General features: G+C 41.2%; 3 protein-coding genes across 4 annotated transcripts; 1 reads left to right on the top strand and 2 right to left on the bottom strand.

Moving 5' to 3' along the window:
• Nucleotides 1–1,606: 1,606 nt before the first annotated feature.
• On the bottom strand, nt 1,607–3,238 carry LOC143447467 (reticulocalbin-2-like). Its single transcript, XM_076947588.1, has 2 exons — nt 2,736–3,238; nt 1,607–2,558 (listed from the first exon to the last, which is right to left on the bottom strand). Exons 1-2 carry the CDS (start codon nt 2,978–2,980, stop codon nt 1,892–1,894), a joined length of 912 nt encoding a protein of 303 aa, XP_076803703.1. The 5' UTR covers nt 2,981–3,238; the 3' UTR covers nt 1,607–1,891.
• Nucleotides 3,239–6,060: 2,822 nt separating this feature from the next.
• Nucleotides 6,061–9,936, bottom strand: LOC143447465 (reticulocalbin-2-like). Its single transcript, XM_076947585.1, has 3 exons — nt 9,574–9,936; nt 6,839–9,097; nt 6,061–6,775 (listed from the first exon to the last, which is right to left on the bottom strand). The coding sequence occupies exons 1-2, from the start codon at nt 9,822–9,824 to the stop codon at nt 8,383–8,385; spliced, it is 966 nt and encodes a 321-aa protein (XP_076803700.1). The 5' UTR covers nt 9,825–9,936; the 3' UTR covers nt 6,061–6,775; nt 6,839–8,382.
• Nucleotides 9,937–10,245: 309 nt separating this feature from the next.
• On the top strand, nt 10,246–21,624 carry LOC143447446 (E3 ubiquitin-protein ligase SMURF2-like). 2 transcript variants are annotated; one of them, XM_076947552.1, is made up of 15 exons: nt 10,246–12,858; nt 12,967–13,029; nt 13,103–13,165; nt 18,115–18,153; nt 18,223–18,331; nt 18,438–18,625; nt 18,708–18,876; nt 18,939–19,450; nt 19,515–19,674; nt 19,741–19,891; nt 19,966–20,163; nt 20,271–20,507; nt 20,585–20,784; nt 20,843–20,989; nt 21,055–21,624. In XM_076947552.1, exons 3-15 carry the CDS (start codon nt 13,105–13,107, stop codon nt 21,152–21,154), a joined length of 2,271 nt encoding a protein of 756 aa, XP_076803667.1. In that variant the 5' UTR covers nt 10,246–12,858; nt 12,967–13,029; nt 13,103–13,104; the 3' UTR covers nt 21,155–21,624. The 2 variants fall into 2 exon arrangements, with proteins under 2 accessions (XP_076803667.1, XP_076803668.1); XM_076947553.1 differs by lacking the exons at nt 10,246–12,858; nt 12,967–13,029; nt 13,103–13,165 and adding an exon at nt 15,092–16,805.
• Nucleotides 21,625–22,251: the final 627 nt, after the last annotated feature.

Raw genomic sequence — 22,251 nt, 5'->3', positions numbered from 1 at the left:
GCATAACATGACGTATCAATGATTTCCTGCTTATCGTTTAAAGTCGTGGCATTAAATATCACGCCTATATTACGTGAGCTATACACAGCTGTTCATTCACTCGTTTACTAAGAAAATAGTAGTAACATGGACGTTTTGATGGTGTTGCTGTACTAATGATTTGTGAAAATGTTATCGTTCAAAGAAGCTTCAATATAATCAGTTTATACAGTTGCCATTCCTGTGTAACCATTGTTGAATTCAATTTGAAGAAGTTCAGTATTAAGTTAGACAACTCTGTTGTCATCTTCATAAGACAATAAGCCGTTAATGTGAACAATTAAGTCCAAGGTTGAGAAAAGCAGATAACGACCTTATGAGACTCATATATCATCATCCGCAATAAACAATTCAACAAGCAAACATTGTAGTGAAGTGGGTCAAGTTATCAAGTTCAACGACCATATACAACCCCTTCCATTACAAAATAAATAAGATTTTAAATTAAAAATTTTAAACTTAAATTAATTCTTGAAACTTTTAAAGCATTTAAGATTTCATAATATTTTATTTAGCAATTTTTTTGTGGACCTTGTTACCAACACTAGTTGTTCTTACGAAAACAAGGCTAAGAAAATTATAACAAATTTTTTCGCAAAATTATTATTTGCATCTCATTCTAAAAAGGCTAATATTGTTTCAAAACACTTGAAAACCCTAAAAAGTAGCCTATATAGCTAATTAATTATCGAAATTCTCAAACCAAGCAACTTGAATAATAATAAAGTAGTGCCATTATACCCTAATAAAACTTTCCAGCCTACTCTCTTTAAAATTACTTAACCAAAACAGCCGAAACTGCACTAATCAGTTTAAATTTACTTTTACTAAAATCAAGAGCAACAGCGTTGCAATGGCAGCGCAACTACAGGTAAATCGAACATGGGACACGGGCGGCATTTGTAGCGGTCTGGGTGGTATTTTTTAATATCATTACATCATTTCTTGCAAAAGTGTTTTCTGGTTATTGATTGAAGTTTATGAATTTGTTTTTCGCCAAACCCTTCAACTGTCGTTTGGTATTTGGATGTATGTCACATAATCACATTGTTTTCCTCGCTGCACATGTTCTGAAATGCTGCGTTTTTCTTGTCGAATATTTTCACTCCCATCGCTTTCACGTTTTATAAGCCCGCACTTCTACCAGCGAGCAGAGATCGCAGCTCGAATCAAATTTATTTGAATGTATGACAATCAGCAAGCAGTATGTTATTTTAGCTGACTTGTTGCATTTCCAATATGTTTTCAATAACCGTGACCAATACTTCTCTTCAGCACATAAACTCATATAACATAACATTAACGAGTGCAAATCAATGTCTGAGATCAGACAATAATTAATATAAAAGGACGTGTTACAGGACTTTCTTGGCGTCGAAGTATTCACGGTTCATAGGCATTGCCCAGAACTCACGATCATGCTCGTGCTGCAACTTATGGTGAGATGAACTCCATTCAGTTACAAGTGTAAGAGTTTCAAGACAATAAAGACGGGTATCACGGCTGAGTATCGAACCTGGATCTCATAATTTTAGTCCAAGCTTCATCACCAGCCACCACAATAACAGGCCTTGCAAGTAGTTTCATTATACGATGTATAAAAGCGAGCTCATATAAAAAAGTTTAGGACATAATTTGTATTTTTCTGCATTAGCAAATGACAATACTGTGTCTATGGCAATTGAACTGGCAAACTACAACAAAAAGATCTCTAGCAAATCACTGCATTCACAAATAGGCTCAAGTATGTCAGCAGCAAACTATGAATCATTTAGCATAAAATTCGGCAACAAGACATGATTTTAAGAAGATTTGAAGAAGCCTGTAAATTTCACGATTTGACATTGCCTAATCAGAACTCATCGTGGTTCATCAGCTGTCGGCCATAATCAGTGGCATCACTTTCCACCCACAGGTCGTGGTTGTTAACTATTTCCGACGAAGTCAGTTTTTCATCTTCATTGGCATCGGACTCGTTCATTAAATGTTCTGCTTCGTCGTGGGCATCTTCTTTATTATCTGGCTCCATCCAGTGGAGGATTTCCTCGGCATTAAGCAATCCATTGCCATCATGATCCAACTCGTCATTAAAACGATCCGTGGAATCAACACTTTCATCTTCTTCTGGATTTTCATTCAAAAATTCCTCCAAACTGATCTCTCCGTCACCATCTTTGTCCAATCTTTCCAGCACATCTTCAACGATGATGGCGCTTGTCTTCTCACTTCTTCTCGGCAACTTAAAAGTGAGATACTCCTCCAAGCTGAGGCTCCCATCCAAGTCTGCATCAGCGGCGGTGAATAGTTTCTTATCCTTGTGGTACTGCTGCAATGTTCTTTCGTCTTCAGGATTTTCCTCTGAAAAGTCTTCGCCATAGATATCATCTGCATGCTCTCCCCATGTGACGACGCCATCCTTGTTTGAATCGGTCATTTTAAATTCTTCCTTTGTATCATCAGTGTCAAAAGCATCAAATGCCTTTAAAGACCAGCTTTGCAACTCCGGCAAATCAACGAACCTGAAAAACATCAAACCACAACCAGTGACAACAAAACTAAACCGTCAATGCGGACTTTCATGTCCAAATAGAAAACGTTAAAAATTTTACATAGAAATTTGCATAAGTTGTTGGAGCAGCAAAGAAGTGACATAAACTTTCTTATTGTTCGGTGCCGGCAATACATTGTGCACCTACCCATCATGGTTGGCGTCGATTTTCTTTTCAACAAGTGTTTTCAGTCGAGACTTTTGCTCGTCCTGTGACAGATCGAGTACATCGTCGTCATCGTAATCATCATCTTCAAAAAGAACCTCCTTGTCAATCACCGCTTGCTTTTTATCACCATCTTTCTTATGAGTCACCGACCTGCCTTCTATCACAACATTTAGTGTCACCGACCACAACAATAGCACCAGCATAAATTCACCAGGCTTGGTCATGATTGACAGCCCAAAATGAACCAATCCCACAACCTTGTTACCAGTCAAACTCCTACTAAGAAGATTTCACAAACTGAAAAACGAAAGCTATATTCAATCAAGCTGGCCAAAGCAGCATGAGCACATTAATTGGTGTCATGTCCGCGTACAGAACAACAGAATGGATAATAAGTAGACTTGTGGAAAACGCTTGCACTTTCACAGTCTCATAAAAGATTTAAGTTGTTCATCATAACATGATATCCCATCTATATAACTTTTGTCTGGGCATCTGACTTGCACAATATGCAAACCTTGTTATGCAATGATAACAATTGGTTAATAGTAACTACAAAAGAACACAAATCATGTAAAATTATGTATAAAAACTGTGTCCACAATTAATTAAATACATACAAAATTCATCTAAGTACATATAATTGTGCTCATTAACGCACCTGAAATGCGCTACTGAATATAATTACAGCCGCACTTGAGTGCGTTCTTGCCAAATTCTGCAGACCGGGGATTTGGTGAGTCAGTCACCCTGTCGCTGGTAGATGTAGCCTGAATTCTTCGAATTTAGTGAAAGTTTCGGTGAATGCATGAATGAAACTTACTGGATTCACTACTTCCAACAACTGAATAAGTTTAAGAACCACTGGCTTAGACCGATACCAGCACGAACCGTCTGACTTAACCGATGAACCTCTTCTGTACCAACCAAGTAGCTGCGAACATTCAGCTCAGCCAAACCATTTCCTTTCGATGACAACTTTGACATCAGCTTCACGCTCATTGGTCAAAATCTTTTTCCGCCATTCCGATCAGCTGGCAAGTTTTTGACGTGTCACACTATGTCGTTTACTTTATGATGGTAGCCTATTGATACATGGTATGGTATAGGAATTTTTGTTGTATTGCCCGAACTTGAAACTGTTCATTAGGACCACGGAACAGAAAGCAAGCGTCGTTCATAACTTGTTCAAAGACATTGTAACGTTCACCGGACTGTCCACTAGATGGCGGCAAGACATCGTTTTTTTTTACCAAAAAGTCACTGTTTTTTATCTATTTCACCGTTCGCATTTCGAGTCAGTGCAGTCTTTTAGACTAGGAAGCACACAGACGCTTTTTTGAGACGTCTCTCCTCGTCATGTGCTTCGGAGCATGTTATCTGCCAATAAAATAATATCAAGTTTGCTGCAGTCGTGGATCAGGAACAGTTCGATATTTTTGTAGTCCTTAAGTTATAAACAGCGCTCGTTGTGTATTTATTGCGACAGATGCTTTTCTTTTGCCTAGTTTTTATAGTTACTTTCGGGAATTTTTTTCCAACTTTAAACCACTTTCTTCAAAACTTTTCGCCGAAGTTACATTGTTCATCATAGTTAGGCTTACCATAATTTTGTGGCTTCAAAGCGGGACGCTTTCAAACAACCCAAACCCCTTAGTTGTGATTTTTTAACTTGACATTTTTCGGAATTATTACGTAGGCCTACATTTAAACCCACCCTAGCTGTCTTCATTGACCATATTGTCATCGAAAGTTCAAGTGCTTATTCTCTAAATATCGGTTTCAATTTGAAAAATAGGAAGGAATTGACGTTAACGATACAAAGATGGCTGCTTCTGTTTCACCGGAAAAATCGTGCGTTCAAAGCATCATTTTACCGGTTCTTTTTAACCTAACTTGAATGTTACAATGTAGTAACCTAATTACCTAAATCTATCTTTTAATGCAAATTTAACTTCAATTAAATCCTAAATAGCTAAAATCAAGTTTTTGCGTGTCTATTCTCCTAACGGCCTAACTAAGCTAACAATGCAACCACTAGCCAAAGTAACAAGCTGTACCAATTATCTTCTAAAAAATGACGTAACAATAACATTTTTATCGAATAGAATGAAATAAATAACAAACAAGATCACGAATTCTTCTTCAAGAAGTACCGGTACGCTACACAGCATAAACAATAATAAGAACATGCTAATGTTCGTGTATGGCTTCTATGCGGTATGCCTATGCTGGCTGACTGAATGCCAAACCGGGACGTTTGGCCGACCGATCGGGACGCCGGGACAAGACGTTAAAAAGGGGGACTGTGCCGGCTAAAACGGGACGTATGGTAAGCCTAATCTAGGCTTACCATAGCTTACCTAAAGCTAGGCTTACCATACGTCCCGTTTTAGCCGGCACAGTCCCCCTTTTTAACGTCTTGTCCCGGCGTCCCGATCGGTCGGCCAAACGTCCCGGTTTGGCATTCAGTCAGCCAGCATAGGCATACCGCATAGAAGCCATACACGAACATTAGCATGTTCTTATTATTGTTTATGCTGTGTAGCGTACCGGTACTTCTTGAAGAAGAATTCGTGATCTTGCTTGTTATTTATTTCATTGTATTCGATAAAAATGTTACTGTGACGTCATATGTCGAAAACGTCCCGCTTTGAAGCCACAAAATTATGGTAAGCCTAAGTAAAGCATAACTTAGCTTGTACAAACTAACCACAACGAAATAAGCAGAATTATAGCCCACAGAATCCCTTTCTCTGCTATAGGAAAGGTTATTGGTTTATTTTCAAAATAAGAACTTGACTGGACACTTATTATGTTCGATCTCCTAATTAAACTTTTGCACGGGCAGTCGTCTACAGCAGGGCTTCCCAAACTTTTTTGCTCGCGACCCCTTTCAAACTTCTGAAGTTTTCCGCGACCCTTCACGTTTAAATTGATTAGCAGTGCGAAATATACATTAGTCATTAGTGACATTTATTGAGATTCAAAGACTGAATTCAAGCAACCAGAACTCAAAGCCTACTTACTACTTTACACATATCTAGGCTACTGGAAACAAAAAAGCACACACATTTATTCAGTGTGATTGGTGCGACTGCTTTCTGCTACAAAGCAAGTCCAGCCGTGGCTCAATATCTGTTAATGCTGGTCTCAAGGCGGTTTCGATGTTGATTAGGCTGGAACGATATTTTGTTTTGATTGTATTTTGTACTTTGTGTAAAATTGGTATACGCTGTGCGACCCCTGAAGTTCGTTACGCGACCCCTTGCGGGGTCGCGACCCCCAGTTTGGGAAGCCCTGGTCTACAGTTTAACTTTTAATTGACGAGTATAGTCTTTATTTAGTTTTCGCTAAGCAGGCCTACTCTTTACAACACGATAAATGAACTTGTTTTCATTTCAATACAAGCTGAGTATTGGTAAAAGCGGTATCCGCGCCTGTTAACGTACTGCGTAGACATTTTTATAAACAAACACGCAGTACTGTATAATGTTGAAGCTAAAAGGTTTCAGGCAATTTTATGGGCCCAACAACTGTTATTGGGTATTAAAAGTTCACAATGAAGTACTGGCTTTAGCCTCGCAAAGGCAATTTATTTGCTGGTTACACATTGTAGCCTTATGTAACGACATATATCGTAAATTGCAATATGTTTCGAATTCTAAATTCCATCCAACGTGACATATATTGGGGGGCGGAAATTACATCACGTCTCCTTCAACAAATTACAAGTTTCCACCGTACCACCCAGGATTTCGGGCCACATTCAAAACAAACTACGCCCATGGGTACAAAAAATTTCTCTCCACAGCGCTGTATTTGCTGTTAATATGCCTAGTGGCAATCACAGTAGTTAATTAATGTTAAATAGCTCGCACATATCAGTTGTTCGAGAGGATGCCACAACCAACAGCGACACTATCTTTGTTAAGCAATTTCCCTGCTCAACTTTGTTCTTCAATCAAGCAGCCAGCTCAGCTTCTACACCGTGATCACTTTCCAGTAAGGCAGTCAGCCTGCAAAATACTTTTCATAAATAAGTGTACATGGGCTTAATGTTAAGTGTTTAAACATCAAACCTGTTGGAGCTGGGAAGTTCCTCCAAAGATCGGATTAAAATCATCAGCATTCAACCTCGTCAGGTTCCTGCTGGAGTTGCTTTTTTTTGCATCAAATTGGTGTGTTCGTTGCCCAAGCCAAGAACAGTGAGACAAGTTATTGAGCATGAATCAAACGCTTGAAATGTTGAGTTTTGACAGATAGAACTAATAACAATCCTCCATCCATACCCATAGCAACATTCTCCTAGCAATGACAACTTCTTTTCTTCTAAGTGGTCTCCACAAGAGGACAGCTTACACAGCACTCCACAATCACTCATTTAAGGAAACCTGTTGCACAGAAGCAGATCGGGATCAATGTTATTTTGAGTTGAGTTGTACTCAAGTGTCGATCAAGCTACTCGAGTACAAGTACCAGGCCAGGTGGCAAGTACCAAGTACACAGCATAGATACTCGAGTAATTCGTTTTCATATAAGAACTATGGAATAATTCTTTCATTCTTAAACATAGTAGGCAAATACAATGATCAAAAGCGTAATACTGTAAAAAACTTATATAATATAGATAGATAGATAATTATATAATTGGTCATACTATAATGTCGCCTTAGCTTATAGTTTGATAAACCTATTTAAGAAAGATTACTATGCAATAACAAATTAGCTATAAAATTTATCAGCAAGCACCAACTCAAGTCAAACAGTTCTGGTCTTGAGTTGAATTTATAAAAACTTTGTGACATTTTGATTTTCTTGCTGCTTATTTAATTGTCATTTTAACTTTTAACACCAGTGCAACAAGTCACATGCAATTTCATGTAAATACAAAAACGTTTTACTGCATATTAATGTTGAACATATTTTCAAATTTAGGCTTGTACAGAATGCTCATTGCTGTTACGCAGTTAAATGTCAAAGAATTCCAAAAAACTGCAACAATATGGTAGTTGGCACGAGAAAACCAGAATCATCAAGGCAAATTGAGATAAAACTGCATCATTTTATGAACATGTTTCCTGGCACTCAAGTCAACTTTGTAGGCCGGTTAAGCTCAGACAAGAAAGAGTAGAAAACTGATCGAAAAGTTACAAACTCCTTTCAAGCCAACTGTATAAGCAGGGTTGCCATACCGTCCTTATTTATAAGATTTGTTCTTATTTTAAAGGTCCGTGTCTTAGAAAATATTTTTGTCCTTTTTTCTAAGAAATGTCCTTATTTTCACTTGCGTCCTTATTTTTAGGGCAGAGGTTCGTATTTTGGGCATTTTGTCACCTTTAGTATACCATTTTGTACCAAAGAGATACAAAAGTTTAGAACATGCAGATAGTGTCTCGTTTTTTTTTAGGAACATTGGTTGCTTTCTTCTGTTGTGCACTGTTTAAGGTGCTATTCGTCTTTCGTTTCCTAGTCGTGCTTAAATTTTAGTTGAGACCGATGGCAACCCTGTGTATAAGAAATACACTTCAAGCAAAATGTCTGCAAATCAGAATTAACTTTGACAAACTTCAAACCACAAATTAAGAATCATCAAGGAAAGTGAGATCAGGTGAAATACAGCAAACTAAAATTCATCGTGAATTCTGACCAATCTCTTCCCGTAGTCAGTTGCATCACTTTCCATCCAGAGCTCCTTGTTACTCAAAATTTCATTGATGGTTAACTTGGAGTCACCATTTGTGTCACATTCACTTATTAAATGGTCGGCTTCCTCACGGGCTTCTTCAATATTGTCTGAAGCCATCCAGTTCATAATTTCATTCCCAGTAAGCAAGTTATCATGATTGACGTCTAATTCTTCTTTGAACTTATCAGTTTCCACAATTGTCCAATCAGGATCTTCACCATCAGAATTTTTTTGATAATGTGCAAGAAATTCTTTCAAGTCAATTCCTCCATCTTGGTTGAGGTCAGATTTTTGCAAAACATCGTCAATGAAAACATCTCTTGTTTTTCGGGTAAATCTTGGGTGTTTGAAGGCGATGTACTCAAATTTATCGAGTGACTTCATTGGCTCTTGTTGATCAGCTGCTTCAAACATTTTCTTGTTGTGCTTGTAACTCTCAACAAATGATTTCCATGCTTCTGAGTCGGGCCTTTTAAATTCTTCGAAGTCTTCGTTGAAGTCACTGCCATAAGTGAATGAGACAAACTCTTCCCAGGTGACATTCCCATCATCGTCGACATCCAGGAGAGGAAACTCCTCTCTAGTCTCTTCTGTTTCAAATTCATTGAAGGCTTTCAAAGTCCATTCTTCAAGTTCTTTCCAGCTGACAAACCTGCGATCAAAACATTAATTGAATCAAGCAACTGCCATTGTCGGATCTTTAAGACCCTTATTTTAAATTAATATTTTTGTTAGAAGTGTATATTTTACTTAAAAACGGCAAATCTTTTCTTGGGCCTAATCACAAATTATTTTCTAACAAAGTGCAGTTGTTAGAAGTTCTAAAATTCTAAACATGATCTTAGTCAACATCATTCTAATCAATGCCACGTTAGAACTGGAACGCAAAAACATTTTTAACTTTCTATGCTTTGAAATCTTGTAGTTATTTAGTACGCAAACATTTCGCTGTGGGTGAGTAGCGTTTCCATTATCACACTGGAATCACACGTCTAGTGCACAACCACAACATGTTAATTCACAAAATTATAGCGTACAAATGCATCACGTGGTTGTGCACTTTCGCACTGGACCAAGAATCTGACCTCTACAAGAAGTTCTGGTTTGTTTGAAAAGTTATGATCATACCCGTCATGATTTAAATCAATTTTCTTTTCAACCAGCTTCTTTAATCTTTCTTTCTGCTCCGATGACGTCAATTTCGAGAGGGCCTCTTCCATCCTTTCTTCGGCATCTTGTAGAAGCACTTTGCGGTCAAAATTAACATCGTGTTCAGTATTGCCAAGATGGTCTTTGTGGTGATGAGCTGGTTCCTTGCTCGCTGTGATATCTCCGAACAAAAGCACAAATGCCACCAACAAGAACAACTTACTTTCCATTTTCTAGCAGTCTGCTACATGTTCACAAAATGGTCGGCAAAGTCATAGCCAAGAAATTTCATTATGCGCAGTCTCGTGGCAAAACTAGGCGTGTGGTGCTTGTCCTTAATGAAAAGCCACATCGACACAGACATTTTCGGCCATCGAATTTAATTTTTTAGAAATTTTTACGTGGACTCTGGACCCGGCTTAATTGTTCACAAGTTTCTTTTTTGTTGTATTTTAACTAAATTCTTGCTTTGGCAGTAACTTTGCAGCCTACCGGTTGTCTACTAGACCAAGTTCAAAAAACACTTCCCGGCTTTTCTAATATAATTTCGAATTTGACCACCAGAGCGCAGCATACATAAAGGTTCAGATTGACAGTATTTGCGAAGAAATGGTAGATTGGAAGTTGACAGAATGGTTGTTGTAGAGCAGGGGTGTCAAACTCAATCGCACCAGGGGCCAAAACTCAAAACTTATTTAACGCCGCGGGCCGTAAGGATAAAACTTGATTGAACGTTTCGTGACACGAGTACATAAATTGGAATAGGCAGCGAAACAGCACCAAATTTTTGATGTTTTTGACGATTTTTGACTGGGCTATTTTTGATTATTTTTCTCTTACGTCATTATGTTTCATTCATCTCCTTGCAAAAGCATTAAAGAATTAACAAACAATAAAGAAAAAAGCAGCCCAGATGCCAAGCGTTTGAATAAATCTATTTATTCTATCGGTATTTATTCTAACGTATGGTGGGGCAACTGCTGTGCTGCGGTATTGTGCGATTTGTTATAATCTTGTTTCTTGTTTAAAAAAGTAAGTTATACTGTACAATGGTCTCGCGGGCCGGAAATAGTTCAATGTATAAAATAACATTGCGGGCCAAGTTTTATTGTAAAGCGTGCCGGATGTGGCCCGCGGGCCGGGAGTTTGACACGTATGTTGTAGAGAGAAGGGCTATCTGTATAGACAAGTGCAGATGTTTTTGACTTTTCAGTTGCTCATGTTATTCTCTGCAACTAGCTTATGTCACGTTTTCAACAAAAATCGCTGTATCTGCCCTTTTGTGTCCGCCTGGAAAGTGTGGCAGTTTTTAATCAGGAGTCATACATGCAAAGAAAAAAATGTGGCTCCTCTACTTTTGCATAGGCTAATAAAGAACGGAGAAAAAAAGCAAGTTTTTTTTTTAATAAGATTTGTCTTCTTTCATGGTGTGCAATATCGTTTCTGCCTAAAAATCTTGGATGTGCTCGTAACATACTTTACAGTCTATATGGCGTGCACTGGGTCCTCAATCTCTTGTTCATTTATGGCAAATTGTTACTGAAATTCACTATTGCACATCAGGAAAAAATGTGATACACTACTTTTCTCTTCATTTTTATAATAAAAGGCCGCACCTTGTCGACCATAAATGCGTGCTTGGGTCACGAGTTGCGTTGCACAACGGAATTTTGTTTCTGCACCCCCCGAGATCTCGACAAAAGCTGTCATACAATCCGCATTTTGATGTCATGCGAGTTCAACTTTCAGCATTTTCATCCTGCAAAGTGCTTAGCTTTCTGTTTTACGCATTAATTCTCAATTTATTTTGCCGAATGATTCCTTTTTCGGAATTGACATCCGTTGTTCTTGGTATTGTGTTGACAGATTAATTCACTGCACACCGTTGTATGGAAAGCTTTGCTTTTATAATGAAGATCTTTTGAAGTGGAATATCTTAGGTTTGATTTGCAAAGTGTGGTTGTATGGTTTTCATTGTCATGAAATTTGAGTTGACTGTCTAAATACTGTTTCTTTACAACACATGATTCAAGATTCATTCGAAAATACTTACTTGTCACACAACAGTTAAAAAAGCTGTATGATTTTGCAAGAACGTATTGTTCTAGTTTTAAATTGGGTTAGAACAGTGTTGTCATTTATGTGCAAAGTCACACAATAAGTTTGTGAAGAAAAATTTGTCACTTTTCTAGCGTATTTGTGTTGCCGAAATGTTCTATGTTTCATTCCCTTTCTTACAGTTTTAGGCTTTCTAGGAGAAACTTACCTCGGCCGCATTATTCATTACCAAATAAGAACTTTAGTTTGTTCAGGCACATCTATAGACAACAAACTACATGAACTTTAAATAACTCACCAGCTTGCCTGTTCTTTCTTATAAACAAGACAAAAACAATTTTTCCTTGTTTTATTCCTTTATAACTTATTGTTAACTAGCACTCAGCTTTATGTAGGTCCTAGCTATCTGTTGACGTGGTAACCGATAACTTTTGTAGCTGTTAAATTAAAAGAGCCGTCGTCGTTATCATCCTGGTATAAATCAGCCTTAACCGGGTGGGCGATGGCATTTCTGTCTGTCTGTCTGTGTTTGTGCACCAAAAAAGAATTGCAACATAAGAAGTTGTAAGACACTAGTTAAAGTCACCTTCAACGTATCAATATTTTTGAAATCATGAGTGCCCTGGCGTGCTTAACTTGATAGTTGTTGTCGCAAAGGCTGAGAATTTATAAATAACTAAATTGAAAAGCTGAACCTTGTTCTAATTTACACTTTTTGCAACTATAAACATTTTACTGCGAACAAAAACATGAATAATTATGGTGCCAGTTGTTGTAATTGCAGCTGTACTTTCAATAATTGGAACTTTTTCCACATAAATCTATTTTTCAAATAGCAAAGTTTTCACAGTGTCGGTATGATGTGTTATTGTGTGAATAATTATTATATAACTGATGACATGAAGTCAATGTTTTGTCATATGCCAACATCTTGTGACAGAGTTCGCTTGCTATATGGCATAAGTTCATGATGATAGAATTGCAACATCTTAGCTAGCTTCAGCTCACCTCGCATTTGCAGAGAATCTACGACTTGATATGAAACTCTTACAGAGTGGAAGTTTGCAAAGTCTGTGCGTGTTCAATGCTGCTCATGGTTAAACTTTTGTTGAAAATCTCTGTGTACATCTACGTTAAGCCTTTCCCAGTCCTTGCCTTGTCAGTTTAACTTCCAGACTGAACATATTTTGTCTCGTGCATGTGCAGGTTTGTGATAACATTACCAACAATGACCTTAATCGACCCTTTTCATGGCAACAGCAGTAATAACTGACACTGCTGGCATTGAATTATTTTTTAATCTGTACATTTCAGATTGTGTAATTTTATTTTGCTGGGATATTTGTGACGTAATGAAAATATCGTTCCACATCTAAGGTAGGATAAGATTATTAAGATATGATAGCTCAATTTTGTGTAATTTATGAGATTTCTATGTTGTTTGCCGCAGACATGGCGTCATCATCATCAGTTGTTACGAGAAGGAATGGAACGACCAAACTCCGGTTCACAGGTACCTGCACAACTGGTCTCCTTTAGCTTCGCTTTGTGTGATTAACAACTTTCTTAATTCTTTGATTTTGTTGAATTAGTTTTTTATTGATATTGGCAAATTCATATGTCATTATAAGTTTGAACGAGATTAATTACAAAATTATTCTTCATTTTGTGGAATTTGATTGATTTGGCAGCATTTAATGCACATTGTATACCTTGTGATATTTATGGGTCAGCTCCAAGTGTTTGGAGCAGGATTGCAGTCCCTGCCTTGTTGCAGGTGTTATGCTAAGGCAGTATTTTGCAAAGCCTTGCACTTTTTCATCGCCACAATGTGGGAGTTGAAGCGATATTTACTCCTATTTGTTCCCACCCTGTCGCCAGTTTCCCAATATTCCTGTCTCGACCATTCAATGGGTTCCCATTAAACAAACAGCCCGCTTCCGTTCACACCAATTCGTGACATTTAACGAGATTTTCTTCGCCGCCCTCTTGAGTCGTAGTCAATATAACATAGCGTTGGAGATAGAAGATTGAGGCTTGTGACGCAGCCCGACAATGCGCTCGGCTTCCATGCCAGCTCTCGCCGTTTCCTCTGTCTCGCCCGCACCTTTGTCACGCTTCACTGAGCAGCTATTATGCCGTCATTAGAGACAGTCGTTCACTATCGAACCATCACGTTGACGTCATGTTTATGGTAGATCAAGGCTTGAATGAAAATTGATGCACGCGGGCGCTTTATGCGGCGGAGGGTGACTTCGGTATTTGATTGGGTGAGCTCCGTCTGCAAGAATCGAAGGCGTCGTGCTCTATGCGACGCTTCCATAAATACCTTCAACTCGTCTGGCCGCCGCTTTCGAGCTACGTGTCTGGGTCGACCTGATTACATCTGGCCAATGTCTGTCGCACAACCTCGCTTATTAAGCTGTTGCTGATAAATAGAGGTTCTGTTCATCTCAGACTGTCTTTCATCGATGGGAAACCGAGCAGACTACTCGCTTCAAACAGATATTGGTGTAATTATGACAAAACTTACAATTAGTGTCGCGCTCCTCTCTACAACTTCACGTTTTGTCATTCCAGCGTGAGCATATGGTTGAGCAACTTCGGTGCGACGCCCGTTGAGGTATTTGTATTAAGATCAACAACTCGCTTGTTTTGAAGGACTCCGCTTGTAAAAAGTTTTCCTAAAACTCAAAAAATATAGTTTAATAACCGGGTTTGAGTATTTCTCGATAAAATTGTGCGACTTAGTTGGAAAATGCCAGAAAGAAAATTGTTCTGAATGCGCCAGAGGTTGTTGATGGTCGGTTTCCTCAGTCGGCCTTCTCATCGTGCCAAGTCCCAGACTACTTAATCTTTTTCGCTTTTTCAACTCGTAAACTGAGCCGCCTCATTCATAAATGCTTGAAGCGAGCCCTACGCGCCCGTCATAGGCTGTATCACTGTCGCAGATGAAGCCGTTATCACCGAGCAATGCTGAGCCTAGTTATATGAGAAGCAGTGTGGCCAGTGCCGCCTAGTTCAGTCATATGCAGGGTTTTCTTGAAATAGTTTGTTGTCAAGTCGAAATATGAATGACGTCACAATCATGATTGTTGTGTATTGTGTTCTCATCGAGTGACGCTGACTCGTGTTTATTTGTGCCGGCTTCAGCAAATATAAACTTGGGTTGATGGCGGACGTTTTCCTCTTGCTAAGAAGGCGAGGCGTCGTTTGTTGAACCTCTATACATTAGCTCTCCCAATTTTCTTGTAGCAAATCAAGTAATTAATTGATTTCCCTCAACTCTGTTGCTACGTCGGCACATCACGTGATCATCGTTCAACTTGACCTACTGCAATTTATGTGACGTCACAGTGCGGGGCAAAGTGAGACGGGTTGACGCCAACAAGTAACTTTTACATCGAGCTTACTTTAAAAATTAGAAGTCGAAAAGAAATTTGTGGAATGCGATTTTGCGTTTTGTCTCCACAAACAAGATTATCATTGAATATTTGCCCGCCCTCCCCCACAATTCTAGCACCGCGCCTCTGCTGTGACGTCATTACCTTGTTGTTCAAACTTGAAATAGAATTTGGAATTTTTGCGCATTAGTCGCGCACTTTCGATAACCGCGTTCAAGCGATGCACGTAATTGTTATAAGATATCTATTCTCATTCTAAAAAGTCCAGACATAGTCGCAAGAACATCCGGGTTTTTTAATTTTCTGAAATATTCTATGAAAATAACGCTGACTCATCGTCTGTGACTCGGCTGAACACCCCAGATGTAGTCACGTGACCAGATTTGTCTGAAAATCTCTCGAGATAATTGTTGCGACACAATCGTGGTCTTGGCCAAACCTGCCCAGGGTACTTTATACAGTCAGCTGCGTTCACTTTAAACATGAAACAGTGGAGTGGGACTTCTTTGGTGAAGGATGACAAACTCTGAATTCCTTCAGGTTTGTTGAAAAATTTTTTCAGCCGGCTTCACCGCCGTCACACGATTAACTAGAACCGACGTCGCCTTCGCTCACAGGACTTTGGTTTAAATCAAGTTGATGTGTTGGTAAATTAATGAACCCTACGGAAAACGTTTTTATAAAATTTGCGGCTAAACTTAAGGCCAGACTGCCTGTCACTTAAAGTTTCTTATGAAAATCAGCCCAAGTGGCGAGTTGCCAAGGAATGAATAGACCATACGTCACAGAGGGCTTTTGTTGCGTGACTATTCGAACTCAAAAATTCTTCTGCATGAGTTTGATCTCATTGAGGTGATCCAGACGTTACTGCTTGCTTATGACGTAATAGCAGTGATCGAAATCCGAATATTTGTGCTTTAATAAAGATCTGCTCGTGGCGCATTTGTGTCGTCGTGTCAAACTTGCAAGTCGGTTTAACTCGACCCTTTCTCTGGTTAATTTGTTGCTAAGACGACATGTTTTTGCATTTTAGTCTACCTTGGCTTTTTGCTTCCGTCATGCTCTGTGATGTCATAAAGCACTCACTAGTATGACGTCAGTAGGTAGAATATGCGAGCTGTTTGTGAGAAGTTGGCCGGGGGCATTTAGTGCGTCGCCTTCGACTGAGACGTCTTGCCACTGATGCGAGGATGCGCCAGTGTAGGCCGAGCTTCAGGTTCCTTAGCACGTTATGTTGGTGGTGGCATGAGGCCATCTTGTCAGAGCTGCCAATGTCGCGGCGATCTGTCATTATGGCGGCCGCATTCGTCGTTCGCTGACTGCTTTTATCAAACAATGCTTCATAGAAACATCATAATTGAAATCATGTATCAACGATTTCTAGCGTCGAGTGGAAGGTCGGCATAGATATCAGATAATTGTCATATTAGGAGTAGAAAATATTCCCAGAAAATGGTTTACACAGAGAAGTGGAAAGATCAAGGGCAGATGTGTGGTTGAATCCTTACTGTAGAACCGATGACCGGTTTACGATGGGCACCGGGACGCAGTTGTGGTCCCGGAGCAAGACAGGTACCAGCGTGATCCTTGCCCGATAATCTTATTTGCCTTGTTAGCAGACACGTGAGCATGAGTGTTAGGGGATAAGTTTTGTTGCTTCCCACCAAGTCTGCCCGCCGCTGTAGCTTTTCACGTGACACAAGGTCATGGGAGTCAACATGTTCAAAGTGAAGAAGATTCGCGTCACAGGTATGACGTAATAATCGTTTAGTTATATACACGCGATGTTTCGACGTCGCTTCACGAACTCGGCGCAGCGCTCGGGTGGTTCTGCTGCTTATTCGCTTATTGTTGCCATTGTTGTATGTTACGTCTATTGTACACGTCACAAACTGTGCGATGTTCGATTTTTTTGCCAAAACGAAAGTATGACGTTGGACAGGCCACAGCGCTTTTCACGTCGCACGAGGGTTGAAATGCAAATTGTTTAAATTGCTTGATCTGGAATCGACGACCTTTCAAATTTTGGTTTCCGATTTTACAAGCTCACTATTTCGGCCTCACGCTCCAGTCTCAACAGTCTGTAGCGTGCCGGGCCGTCATTTTTATAACCGTCAACACCTGGCGGATGGTGGCGGCTACGTCGATGCCAGGTCTCGTTCAAACTCGTTTCTTCGATGACAACCGGCAATTGAGGTTGGTTCATGCCTCGGTCCAGGCTGTGAGTTGCCTCGACCAGCCCCTGTTTGATTAGACCTGATGGCTTGTTATATGACGTTGAGCGCATCCCAGCTGCCCTCGACATCAAGGTAGAACAAACATCTTTTATTGCCGCATAAAACCTCTAAAGTGACGTCACATCCATATCGCTCTGTGAGTCGTCATTGAGTGATCGAGCGAAGGCGACAGTGGCTGGCAGGTGATACCCCAGCTCGCTTCCTCCCAGCTCGGTCGCGCTTTAGCACTTGATCGGGCGCTACCACGTCATAATAATTTGTGTCTAAACCTTCTAATTAGATGAAAGGAGCCGCCCATCGCGATCGCTTCTGCGCCGTCGATTTAATACTCATGGCACCTTGCGCTTTGTTTACGCTGTGGGCCGTGGAGACTTCAAGCGAGATCAAGTTTTGAAGTTGATCCGCTGCTCGCAAACTTCCGCTTTCTTGAGCATTCTACCACAGTTGTTTATTGTCGAAAAGTTAAGGCGGAAGTATTTACAACGAACGAATATAAGAGGGAGTCTAAAAAATGTTGTTTCGTCGTTTTCGCTTCGATGCGTTCGATAGTGGCGTTGTATTTCACTATGACGTCATTTGCTTGAAGTTCAGTCTGGTCGAGAATTCGACATATTTGTCTCATTATTCACCTGACGCTGCCAGTCTTCAAGCCAACTTTCATCTTACAAGTTGCAACTCAGCATTATCTTTGCTACATAGGGTTCGGTCAACGACCTTCGCGTTAGGCGTCTATTTTCGATTATAATTTATTTTTGTGCTTACTTGTTGCGAATATTTTAGTTTTTCAAATTACTTTGACAAAAGTTTTTGATTTTTTACAGTTTTCTGTGCCAAGAACATCTGCAAAAGAGATTTCTTCCGTAAGTTTTAATCGATATTCCTCTCATAGAAATATTATTACACACTGATGACGTCATGATTTATGGCAGGTCTCCCAGATCCTTTTGCAAAGATTTTAGTTGATGGCTCCGGACAGTGCCATGTTACTGGCACCTGCAAAGCCACGTTAGACCCAAAGTGGAACCAACATTATGACTTGTAAGTTGATGTTGCTGTAGCTTGTTGTGATGGTGATATGATTGGGAGAGCTGTTGTGATCGTGATATGATTGGGAGAGTTGTTGTGATCGTGATATGATTCGCAGGTATGTGGGAAAGTCTGACAGTATCACCATATCAGTATGGAATCATCGAAAAGTCCACAAACGTCAAGGCGCTGGCTTCCTCGGTTGCATCAGAATTATGTCGAACGCGATCAACAGGTTGAAGGACACCGGATACCAGAGACTTGATCTGTGCAAGAGCGCGAAGAACGACCAAGAACCAGTCAGAGGTGAGCTCTTGTCTTCACGTGATGGCACCGACTCTGTCTTTATCCGTTCGTGAGCATGATATGAGCCGATGATGTGATCCAGGGCAGATCGTGGTGAGCATCGAGAGCAGAGATCTTGATGATCGGACTCCGTCGAATGCCGTCATCGATGCCAGGTCCTTGATTCCTCCTCCAAACGAGAACGATCTTCCCGAGGGCTGGGAAGCACGGGTGACCAACGGGAGAGTGCAGTACGTCAACCACTACACCAGGCGAGTTTGTGCGGCGTCATCACATGTGCTCTGGACATTACTGACATCGTGTGTTGGTGCAGGACGACGCAGTGGGAGCGTCCGAAGGAGGCGAGTCGTCGGAAGGGGAGGCGGCCAGTGAGTGCGATCATTGATGCGGAACCTTCGCATCACAGAGCTCGCACCGGCAGCAGCAGCGCTGAACAAATCGCACCACCGGGCCCGGACCCCGCTACATCAGAAGTGTCCCGTGCGAGGAGGCACCGAAACTACCTCACCCGGAACGAACTTCACGGCCCCCCTGCTCCCCTTCCTGAGGGTTACGAACAAAGAACAACTCAACAAGGTCAAGTTTATTTCCTTCACACTCAAACTGGGGTCTCATCTTGGCATGACCCCAGGATACCTCGAAATTTGACCCATATTAACCCCGATGACCTTGGACCTTTACCCTCTGGTTGGGAGTTACGCTCCACCGCAACTGGAAGGCTTTATTACGTCGATCACTCAAGCAGAACGACGCAGTTCACTGATCCGCGGATAGGGAGGTACATCGGCCAACTACAGAGCAGAGAACGTCGAAGCCCATCTGCAGGTGAAGCATCTCGACGCGTTATTTCTTGTTTGTTTATATTATTTTAATGAATTTTTGTTTCCAGCCCCTGATGCCATTGAGCCCGACTCCCAGTTGCCGAGATACAAGCGCGACCTGGTCCATAAGTTGAAAATCCTTCGAACGGAGCTCCAGTCCCACCAGCCCCAGACCGGCCACTGCAGACTGGAGGTGAAGAGGCCGGAAACCTTCGAGCAGTCGTACAGGTGGTTCCCCATCCTCGTGGTTGGAGTCATCCCTCGTCGCTTCTCACACTTTCCGCTTTATTTCAGTTTGATCATGAAGATGAAGCCAAAAGATCTTCGGAAGCGACTGATGGTGAAATTTAGTGGGGAGGACGGCCTGGATTATGGAGGACTTGCCAGGGAGTGGCTCTACATCCTCTCACACGAGATGCTTAATCCTTACTACGGACTCTTCCAGGTATTCCGTCTCAAAACATAAGAGCTTCTGTGAATGGCCAGTGTCGCGTCATAGAGGCCACCATTGTTGCGCAGTACTCCAGGGAGGACATCTACACGCTCCAGATCAATCCCGACTCGCACATCAACCCAGATCACCTTTCCTACTTCCACTTTGTTGGTCGCGTGCTCGGGATGGCGGTCTTCCACGGCCACTACATCGACGGCGGCTTCACCATGCTCTTCTACAAACAACTTCTCGGAAAACAGATTTCTATTGAAGATATGGTCGAGGTAAAATTCGCAATGACGTCACTATTACAATAAGCTGGCTTTCTTTGTCCTGTGTTAACCCGGAATGACTCTTTGTCTAACGTCACAATGACGTGTATATTGGTTAGGTCGATCCTGACTTGTACAATTCGATGAAGTGGATTCTCCAGAACGACATCAGCGGTGTGCTGGACCACACGTTCTGCGTCGAGTCGAACTCGTTCGGGGAGAGACTCTCCCATGAGTTGAAGCCGAATGGATCGAACATCGCGGTGACGGAGTCGAACAAGCGCGAGTACGTGAAGCTCTACGTGAACTGGAGGTTCCTGAGAGGCATCGAGGCACAATTCCTCTCCCTCTCTAAAGTAAGTCGTCTCGTGTGGGATGACCTAATGATGTAAACTGGATGAGATGTGGTTAAAATGCATGACCTGCGCTTTAGGGCTTCTACGAGCTGGTTCCCCAGCATTTGCTACGTCAGTTCGATGAACGGGAGCTAGAGCTGATTATCGGGGGTCTGGGGAAGATAAACGTGGACGACTGGAAGAAGCACACCAAGCTGAAACACTGCTCGCATGACTCCAACGTCGTGCGGTGGTTCTGGCGCGCCATAGACGGGTTTGAAGAGGAGAAGCGAGCAAGGTGAGCCCGTCTCTGTCAGCCCTTCCCTGCCTGCGACCTCAACACTCTTTCTATGCAGGGTTCTCCAGTTCGTCACCGGGTCCTCTAGGGTTCCTCTACAGGGGTTTAAGGCACTGCAAGGTTCCACGGGCACGCAAGGACCCCGGCTGTTCACCATCCAGCTGGTCGACATTAAGACTGAGAGCTTGCCTAAGGCGCACACATGGTGAGCTGCAGGGAGCAAACTCTGGTTGATCTTTGTTGCACAAATTTAACTTTCTTCTCTCGCAGTTTCAATCGAATCGACTTGCCGCCGTATGAGAGCTACGAGAAGCTCCAAGACAAGCTGACGTGCGCTGTTGAAAACACTTGTGGCTTCTTCACTGAGTAGGAGACTACACCTTGGACGCAGTGGAGACAATACCTCGTGACGTTGAGGCTCGCGACGGACAGGCCGGCAGAACGCCGCAGCGACACCTAGCAGAGGAATTTGAATGTGAAATTCGACACGCCTGGAAGACGTCATAAAGTTTGGATTTGGGACGTGATGCATTTTTCTACCTCATTAAGTCGTGTGTTTGGTCGACTTTTCGTTCATTTGACGAAGACAAAGCTTCGGTTTCGACTTTACAAACCCCTGTTACGTCAGCAAATCGTGTTTATGACAACAGTTATACGTCATAAATTTTCATTGGACGAATGTAATATTCTTACGCGTTTTGAGTTTTGTGTCATATTTAAATATTCTGGAATGAGTTTGTGACGTAGAAAGTACATTTGTTTTCTTTGGTTCGTTTTGTCCGTTATTTTCAGTGTTAGTTGTGTTGTAAAAATTATTAAATTTATTTGCGAGGAGCTCTTGATGAGTTTTCGTCCTAAATTAAAATTGTTTCCGACATTTTGTTGAGAATCGCTTCGACATCAATAGATTGATTGAAGCTGATCGACAAATTATAGTTTGTTGAAATGTTGACATTCCCCATCAGCAGCAGACAAATTGTGCCGCTTTAGTGAGGACTTACGCCTGCCAGGTGGTTTGGCTCAGAACATTTTATTGAAATCTTATGGGCGAGCTCCTTCACTAAAATAAATAAAGTCGGCAAATTCACTTCAACTTTCATCCTCGCCAGTGATGACGGTTGTTACAAGTTTCTAAATCATCGAAGCCTCACTTTCATTGCCGCTTTCTCACTGCGCGTTAAAAACCATCTTCTATAAATTAATATTAAGCCGCGAGAGAGCAAAAAACAACACAATAATGAGTTGGTCGAGCGGGAAAATGTATCGAGCTCCAATTAATCAGGGAGAAAAAATGATCTTTGGGCGACGAGCTCCTAGATCCGGAATTTTTACTCTCCTGGATGAGAGATGAGTCCAAGTAGAAAGAAAACCCGGGAAAGGATTTGAAGTAACTTCGGGCTCCTGACTCGAGAAATATTTTTAAATATTTTCCCTCCGGCAACGAACTTGTCGATAACTCGCCTCGGG

The sequence above is a fragment of the Clavelina lepadiformis genome, chromosome 2, assembly GCF_947623445.1.
Source record: "Clavelina lepadiformis chromosome 2, kaClaLepa1.1, whole genome shotgun sequence".
Taxonomy (NCBI): domain Eukaryota; kingdom Metazoa; phylum Chordata; class Ascidiacea; order Aplousobranchia; family Clavelinidae; genus Clavelina; species Clavelina lepadiformis.
Note: the sequence above shows the minus strand (reverse complement) of the source record. Positions and strands in the feature narration are given on the sequence as shown.